The 9,629-nt window shown below is 40.8% G+C and overlaps 1 protein-coding gene across 6 annotated transcripts in view; it reads left to right on the plus strand.

The window, feature by feature from the left end:
- Positions 1–9,629, plus strand: part of Galk2 (galactokinase 2) — a 111,357-nt gene that overhangs the window by 24,848 nt on the left and 76,880 nt on the right. For all 6 annotated transcript variants that reach the window (XM_031371764.1, XM_031371765.1, XM_031371768.1 and 3 more), the window contains exons 4-5: positions 881–971; positions 4,245–4,391. In XM_031371764.1, the coding sequence (XP_031227624.1) occupies positions 881–971; positions 4,245–4,391 (238 nt within the window). The remainder of the gene's footprint in view (positions 1–880; positions 972–4,244; positions 4,392–9,629) is intronic.

Consider the following 9,629-nt stretch of genomic DNA (forward strand, 5'->3'; position numbering starts at 1 on the left):
TTGTTGTTGTTAAGTACATTTTTGACAAAGGAAAGCATTTTCTCTTTCTGCAGTCAGTGCTCTTAAACACTGAGCCATCTCACCAGCTCCCATTATTTTTCAATATTGGTTAACTGACATACTTTATTAATTATCCCTCCCTCTGTGTGTGTATGTGTGTATGATGTGGATGCATGGCATGCATTCTATAGCACATTTGTGGAAGTCAGAGGACACCTTCGTGGAGTCAATTCTATCTTTCTTCATGTGGGTTCTGGGGATCAGGTTGTTAGCATCTCACTGAGCTTGGCATTTATTATGAAAAATAATTTCCTTTTTTCTTCCTTTAGCTGTTTATTCACTTGTAGCTTTATATCAGTGTCGACTCACAATGGGTTATGACTCTTTACAATAAATTTTGTTTGTTATTTATTTTTCTTAAATCATACAGATGGTCAAATTCGATGGATATTGAGAGTGTGGAGAAGAGAGAACTTGGGAACTTGTGTTTCACCAGGGGATCTGTTTGGGAGCAGAGGATAAAGCCTTTGTGTGGTTTATACTAGCTTAGAAACACTAACCTGAAAGAGAAAAATGAATGTAGGTTATGCTAAAGTATGTTGTTTCTTAGCGGTTTCTGGAAATAAAAAGGGCCAGTTAGAGATAGATTAGTCAATAAGACTAGTACAACTTCCTCTCTTACTTTTTAGCATCTGGAGGTGTTCACTGTTGGAGACTGAGATACATATTTAAGTAAATAGAAAAGGAGACTCAGTATCGTTGTCCTGTCACAAGAGGGCAGCAGTCAGCCATTGATTTTTTTTTTTTCTCTCAAGGCATACAGACTTAAATTAATGTGTCTTTTTGTTTTTATTTTTGTTGTTTTTGTTTTTTTTCCCAGAGACTTCAGTACTACAGCTAATAACATCTCTATCGACAAGACCAAACCTCTATGGCACAACTACTTCCTTTGTGGATTTAAGGGAATTCAGGTAAACCAACACCTACTAGCCGTTGAGATTATAGTCATGTTATTCCAGATTAACTCTACCGTGTTTTGGTCTCTTTTTAGTATTGATACTTTCCTTGTATTTTGCTGACTTTTGTTTAAAGGGGATGCGTGGAGGAGTGTGGGGGGAGAAGATGTGATTGTCTCTGGCTTGTGTTCACAGGGGTGGTCATGGTCTTTCGTTTGACTGGCTATGCATTATTAAATACACCTTGAAGAGAGATTGTCCTAGTATTGACATTCTGTTTTGGGATGTTCAGAAGTGTACTGGAATAGATGTAGAGTTGAGGAGCCATGGGTTTGAATATGGGCATGATGCAGTTTTGTTAATTTGAGTTCAGTCTTGGCTTTAACTGTGAAACAGTGTCACTGCTATTCAGTGAAGAGTGTTTGCAGGACTTTACTTTGCTGGGACCCTCAGGCATTGTTACTGCTTGTCCAGGTGAGAATGGAAAAGTTGTAGTGAAGGTATTACTGTGAGTAGTTTCCCAGAAACATTGACTTAATCTTAGTGTCAGAACTTCAGTGCTGTGTGTAAGAATAGAACAGTGTGATATTTCCACTTTCTCTCAAATTAGGAAGTATGAAGCACAGACAGAAAACCAATACTTGTTTTTTTCAGAACTTTTCCCGTGTTTCTTTTTGTGTTCCTAATTTTACTTTCTAATAATTAAAAAAACAATCTACTTATTTTTATTTTATGCCTGTGGGTTCTGTGCCTGCATGCATGTCTGTGCATCCCACGGCTGTGTGGTGCCCACAGAGGCTGGAAGAGGGCATCAGGTCCCCTGGGACTGGAGTTATAGGCTGTTGTTAGCCACCATGTGAGAATTGAACCCAGGTCCTCCTCTAAGAGCAACAGATGCTCTTAACCACTGAACCATCTCTCCAGCCCCTTAGCTTTTGTTTTTTAAATTAACATTCATACAATAATTATTTTAGTTGCAGTGAGTCTTGTAATACTTCATAGATTAAGGATATTAAGAATAATTTTTTTTTTGTCTTCATGATTCAAATGGAAACTAGTAACATACTTTTCTGTTTTGTTCTTTTGAGAGCTTATGATCCAAGTGGCCTGGAGGTCCTATCTGCAATTGTCACAAGCAGCTCAGGACTCAGTGACCTAGTCTTATAGAAGCTCGTAACTTGGGATGTGTAGTCCTGGGCTGCTGTCATGGAGGTCTGCTCTAGGAGTGCAACATTCATTTCTTGAGAATGTGGCTTTTTTTCCAGACATATGGTAATAACTTCTGGGAAAAGTTATTGGCCTGTTTTAAATCTTCAAATCATTTGGATTGTCATCTACATTAGTGGGAATTAGAATATTTGGAAGAATTGGTCAGGCAAATGCAATCTGACCTTGCTTGCAACAACATGCCTATTTGTACCATATGGTAAAGTGACCTCTCTCTCTCTCTCTCTCTCTCCATGTATATATATATGTATATACACACATATGTATATATATGTATATATATGTATACATATGTGTGTATATACATATATATATATACATGTATATAAATACATATATATATACATATGTGTGTGTGTGTGTGTGTATGGTGTATTTTTGTATTATTTTGGATAGGGGCTTAAAACCTTCCTCTTTGGTTTGACAACTTATGTGCAAAAACACAGGTTTGTTCAATGACCTTTTGGCAGAAAAGTAATTTCAGTGTTAGCCAGTCCAGAAACCTTCAAATTAAAATACTAGAAAGTTCCAAGGGATAGTCTGTTTATGTGAAATTGAACATGTTATCCTTTTGGGATAAAGCTACTGCAATGTTTGGCACAACTCATTTGTGTTTTTCAGTCTGCTGTTACTGTTGAATTTAAACATTGCGTGCTAAGTTTGTAACTGTGATTTGCGTCCAAGACAGTGTGTGGCTCAGTTTATGGTTAAGCATACAGTGTCCCCAGCGCTGCTGCTCTGGAGTGGACTGCCTGCTGCTCTGTACAGAGGGGCGTTGGCAGTGGCACGTCTTCAGTGTATAATCTGTTTGTGTTTCTGGAAGGAGATTTTTAGATGACTTGGAATCAGGAGGTACATCCAACTGAATCTTTTCTTTTGTGGTTCATGATTTTTGCCAAGGAAGAAAAAAAAAGGACAAAAAATTAAGGACAAAAGCAGTTTTTATTTGCAGCATTTTGTTCCTTTGGTTAGTCTAACTTGCTTATTGAAATTTCTCCCTAGAAGAATATGTATGATGAAATGTGTAATTAGGTAATGTAATAGTTTCTCAAACTTTGGTTTTGAATTATCTGAGAAATTTCTGAAGAAGACTGTTCTTCTCCTTGAGAAGGGGAGGGCTGGGTTTATTTTAATCCTAAATAATGAAGATTATAATATGATATTACCTCCCAATCCAGGTCTTACAGGTCAGTTCAAATACATTAGAGATTTCTACCTTTAACCCAGAGTCTAATTTGGTTGGTCTTTCCTGTTTGTAAATATCTCCCTGCCTTCTTTTGGGGCATTCAATATCATTTACATATTAATTCTAATCTGGCTGTCTTTAAAGCTACTAGATGGTTAAATTGCATTAATAACTCCAGTAAAAACTCTGAATTTTCTCATATAACTGGCAGGCATTTAAACATGATGACATTGTTGGCCCTAGTTTTCACAGGAATGGAGAAGTCAATTGAGACTCAAGAGTCTTGGGTCTCACTCCCAGCATCCTTTGCATGGGGACAATCTGAGTCTTGGGTCTTCAAGAGTTCTTTGTGTAACCTTGGAAAAGTTTCTTAACATTCTATTGCTTAGGTTTTTCTTGATTAAAAAATGGAGTTGGTAGAGTTGGAGCTCTTTTTCTTCAGAGAGCCTCCTGAGGCCAGATACCCTGGAAACAGCTGCTGTTGGGTTAGACTTTATTCAGGATGCTGGAGGGCTCACGCTCAGTCTGCTCCCCATCACTAGGGCTTTCCTGCCTCACTGGGCAACTTGGATTGTAATTGCTTTATGGTTTTTCTATACTTGTTCAAATCAGTTGATATTCAAAGAAAAAGCATTCGAGGCAATTTAGGAAGTGAATCTGTAGCTTCTTGTTGAACAAATAAAAAGTCCTCTGCAGAGGACTCATGCCCAGATGAGAGGGCTGAGCTCCCACTGGAATGATCTACCCCAGTTGCTGTAAAAGCTTTGTGTCTGTCAAACTTTTCTCCTCTGTGGACTGATAGAAGGTTCTACTGCTTCTTGAGTCCAATACTGAAATGACTATTGGCATTTTTTTTTTTTTTTTAACATTTTTAGGAACACTTTGGCCTTAGTAAGCTGCCTGGAATGAATTGCCTGGTAGATGGAAATATACCGCCGAGTTCCGGCCTCTCCAGCTCCAGTGCGCTGGTTTGCTGCGCTGGGTTAGTGACGCTCACAGTGCTGGGGATGAATCTATCCAAGGTAAGCCCTGTGATGTTAACCTCCTAAGACCTTCATGACAGCACCTGCATCACAAAGTCAGATTGTCTTCCTCAACACCAAAACCTATCTGAACTGGAAAGGAAAAACCAGCATCTGTGGAGAAGTGCCCTAGTCTAATGTGTTCTGGCTGTGGTCGCTCACTCTAGTGTTGTTGATAGTCTCTGGCCAGCCAGTCAACAGGGCTATAAGACTGTAGTGAGGGATTCTTGGATTATATCTGAAGCTTTGACAAGATATACTCAGAGCAAGACATTTTAGGTTTCATGGTTGGGCCTGTTTTCGTTTTTGTGTTTTTGTTCTTTGTTTTTACCTAAAACCTTAAGTATTGACAGGCAATGGACAGAAAGTATAGAGAACAGGCAAGAAAGGAACCGAGTACATATCTGTTAGTATCTGCCATCGGTAGATTAGTTGATGCAATATTCCATTCAAGGAGGACATGCTTACCAAAGGGTCGCAGCATTAGGAAGGTTGAGAATCCCTGGTTTAAAAGAACATCCAATAAGATTTCACTTAAAGCAGAATGTTCAAGTACTAATTAAATCTACACTCACCTGCTCCAAGCTGCAATACCAGAGATTTATGCAAATGCATAAAGGCTTTCTGACCTCAGATAGAATTTCCGTCTCCTTAAATACAGTTCCTCATGCTGTGGCGATCCCTAGCCATAAGATTATTTTCATTGCTACTTCATAGCTGTATTCTGCTAATATTATGAGCCGTAATACAAGTATCCGATAGGCAAGGTATATGATGTGTGATCCCCCACAAAGGCGTGTCGACCCACAGATTGAGAACCACTCTGTTAAACCCATGTATGTAAACTGAAGTTCACAGATGGTTTGGGACTAGACAAAGCAAGAGGCAGACCACAAAGGTAGAAAGCTAGCCATTTTCTTGGATTGTAAAAAGTGTGTTTAAATTTTTATAGTGAAAATTTTACACATGGGAAAGGGAGACATAAAAGAGAAAACTTTCCTTGCTATAAACAGGCTTTTTCATGGGAAATTTAACTTGCTCACTGCAATAGTACTTGGTTTTTTGTTTTGTTTTATTTTTGAGAAGAGAAAGAAAAAAATCTATATGTGAACTATGCCTTCTCTGGCACAATCTTTAATCTGATAGTTTAATAAGCATTTAATGAGACACCCAACATGAACAATTTAAGGGAGACTCAGTTTCAGTGGTTTTCAGTTCAGCGTTAGCTGGCTACATTGTTGCAGATCGGTGTGTATGGCAGAGTGTGGGACACAAGGCACAAGGGCAGGATGATGCAAAGATAAGGAGAAGGGATAAGAATGCAAGGAATTAGATATTGAGCTTAAGGTCATCTGGGACAGAATCAGTAGGATGTGGGCATTGATTGTGTGTGAGGCTAGAGGCTAGCATAAAGTCAAGGATTCTTTTCCAGGTTCCTTACTGTGTAATTCCTTGGAGTAGCTAAATGGCACAGTGGCATGAGGTGGAGCCAAGTGTTGAATGTGAGGAAACTAGGCAAACAGAGCCTAGGCATACAGAACCTAGGCATACAGAACCTAGGCATACAAAACCTAAGCATACAGAACCTAGGCATACAGAACCTAGGCATACAGAACCTAAGCATACGGAACCTAGGCATAAAAAACCTAAGCATACAGAACCTAGGCATACAAAACCGAAGCATACGGAACCTAGGCATACTGAACCTAAGCATATAGAACCTAAGCATACAGAACCTAGGCATACTGAACCTAGGCATACTGAACCTAGGCATATAGAGCCTAGGCATACAGAGCCTAGGCATACAGAGCCTAGGCATACTGAACCTAGGCATACTGAACCTAGGCATACTGAACCTAGGCATACAGAGCCTAGGCATACAGAGCCTAGGCAATACGGAACTTAGGCATACGGAATCTAGGTATATAGAGCCTAGTCATACGGCACCTAGGCATACGGAACCTAGGCATACAGAACCTAGGCATACGGAACCTAGGCATACAGAACCCAGGCATACAAAACCTAAGCGTACAGAGCCTAGTCATACGGAACCTAGGCATACTGAACCTAAGCATATAGAACCTAGGCATACAGAACCTAGGCATACAGAGCCTAGGCATACAGAACCTAGGCATACAGAGCCTAGGCATATAGAACCTAGGCATACTGAACCTAGGCATATAGAGCCTAGGCATACAGAGCCTAGGCATACAGAGCCTAGGCAATATGGAACCTAGGCATATGGAATCTAGGTATATAGAGCCTAGTCATATGGAACCTAAGCATACAGAACCTTGGCATACAGAGCCTAGGCATACAGAACCTTGGCATACAGAGCCTAGGCATACAGAACCTAGGCATACAGAGCGTAGGCATACAGAGCCTAGGCATACAGAACCTAGGCATACAGAACCTAGGCATACAGAGTGTAGGCATACAGAACCTAGGCATACAGAACCTAGGCATACAGAACCTAGGCATACAGAGCGTAGGCATACAGAGCCTAGGCATACAGAGCCTAGGCATACAGAACCTAGGCATAGGTTTTCTTGCTGAAGTGAGAGAGAATCTTGACTGAAAGGAAATAGTATAATTTTCTCAGAGTCTGTCAGAGCACAAGAATTCAGTGGACCATAGATAGGAGATAGTTCAAAATCTTCCATTGTATTAGTATTTCCTTTGTACCCTGGTGAGAACCACATAATGTGCAAAATAAGGGAGCCTAGTAAAGGAGTAAAGGGAGTATTTATAGTTACCAGATTAGGGGAATGGTCTAGGAAGGGCTCCTTGGCTAGAAGCCATGTGGTGTCAGGAGCAACTTTGGAGCCTCACTGTTGAAATCTAGCAACAAGGGAATGACAGTGTAACAGCAATGGCAAGAACAAAGAGGGTTGTGAATGGGAAGATGTCTACAGAGGGCCATCTCCTGGGGGCAGAGCATACTGTGGGAAGCAGGGGCTGGGGAGAGAGACAACGATAACACGTGTGTTTCCCAAGGATATCAGGGCCTGCAGGGATCTGTTATAGCTTGTTCTAGCTATTTCACATTGAATATGTCCTGTTTTGATGCACTCATTATAAGTAGGTGTGGAAATTACTAATTCATTAATAAGCTGAAGCTTTCTGGGTGGAAGCTCATGCAACAAAATGCCCACTGAAGCTAGACTCCAGAGAGTGAAAGTTATGAATGGCAGCAGTAGGTGCTAGCAAAGCAGGCAATGCAGTAAAATACTCTGGGGAGGGGAAGGTGTTGGCTTTCCTGATTTCAAGATGTCAGAACGAAGGCACATCCACTCTTTCGCCATCCTGTACTTAATCTTCTCTGAAGCAGGGAAATTAAGAGGCATAAACACAAGTTCTATCTTTGATAAACCTGAAACCACAAAACACAAAGATGGAAAGTGGACGAGAGAACAGTGCATGACTTAGCAGAAGGAAGAAAGGTCAAAGCTAAGTGCCATGGGAGGAGACATAGATAGAAGCAAGCTGACTCATCCTAGTCTCGGGGAAGGATAGAAAGAAAGCAGGGTGGAATGACAGGGTGGTATGGCATGGGGCAGTGTTCTTTTTTTGAAAACTAGTTAGAACCTCGAAGCTCTGTCTTACTGGGGCCATCCCAGCTTATGTGTATGGACCGGTCCCTGGAGAAACACTGGGTACTTCCTGAATTGAAGGATCCTGACCCCCAAGATAGGCAAGGCTGGAAATGGATTTGGTAACTGGGAAATAACATCCTATTTTGCTTCTGAACAATGAAGATCCTAGTTCCCAATGCTCAGGTCGGCTCCAGCACACTGGCAGCCATTTCATCTCATGCCTTACCAAGAGTACCAGAATGTCCTTGGAGGGAACGTGGTGGGCCCATGCCATACAGTGTGACCCTGTCACAGTGGTTTCCAAAGCCTTGTGTTTACTCACTCACTCTGAACTATGGTAAGGCATCCGAGAATAATCAGATTTTTGGAAAGAAAACCTCTCAAATAAAGCAGACAGAATAAAAGGAGAATGCAAGGATTAAGAGAGCAGACAGTGCTGATAGGAAAGGAGACATTTTGTCCTCAGGCTGATGAGATGTGCTAGACCAAGTGTCTGGTTAAAGAACAGACACCAAGAGCTTTTATATATGGAAAGTGTAATTACTAACATAGAAAATTCAATAAGAAGATTGAAAACTTATCTGGTAGCATAGGACAAAAAAGAACAGCTCATAGATGAGTGAAAAATAAGAAAATGTGTGAATCAGTTCCAGAAAATTCCAAGTATTTAGAAGCAGCAGTGAAAGCAGCCACTAGAAGCAATACTATTCCCCCATGACAATGCATTTAAATGCAGTTAAAACCAATAAGTCTAAGTAAGTAACATAATCATAAGTTCTATCTTTGATAAACCAAAGAGACAGAAGTAACCCTTTGAGATTAGGTCTTCTGCTATGTATTGTAATGCTAAATACTGACCCCCACAGTCTGGTTGCCCACAGGGATGAGAGACTCTGCACAGCACACAAAGTAACACTATGTGACCTTGCTCTGTAGTTTAAAACTATTGGTTGAATAAAGATGCCAACAGCCTATAGCTGGGCAGAAGAGAAATAGTCTCCTCATACCCTAAATATATAAAATATAGTGTCTAAAAAGGGCTCCCTGGTATCAGCATAATAAACAAGGAAGGCTAGGCCAAAGGTGCTATTGGGAAGTTTAAACTCAAGAGCTAAGAGTGAAGGCTGAGGAGCTAGAAGGGTAAGAAAGCCAAGATATTATAGGCGAAAGGTCAGGAAGGGAAATGCTCCTCAAGATGGGCATTGGGCACAGCAATGTTTTTAAAATGTCAGCGAACTTTAAACTGCCCGTTTAAATGAAATAATCAGCTGTGAGGATAGAACAGAACACTTTAACCCTGTAACACCTGAAAGCTGGAGGGGTATAACTTCCCCAAACTTGGAAGCAAACCAAGAAAAAGACAACATGAGAACTAGGAAATACCACCAACCAAAAAGTACACAAGGAGGGACTCATGGCCTCAGCCGCATAGGTAGCAGGGGATGGCCTTGTGGGACATCAATGAGAGGAGAAGCCCTTGGTCTTGTGAAGGCTTGATGCCCCAGTGTAGGGGAATCCCAGGACAGGGAAATGGGAGTGGGTGGGTTAGTGAACAGGGGGAGGGGGGATGGAATGGTGGTGTTTTGGATGAGAAATGAGGAAAGGGGATAAAATTTGAAATGTAAATAAAGAAAATATCTAA

This window comes from Mastomys coucha, unplaced genomic scaffold, assembly GCF_008632895.1.
Source record: "Mastomys coucha isolate ucsf_1 unplaced genomic scaffold, UCSF_Mcou_1 pScaffold15, whole genome shotgun sequence".
NCBI lineage: Eukaryota > Metazoa > Chordata > Mammalia > Rodentia > Muridae > Mastomys > Mastomys coucha.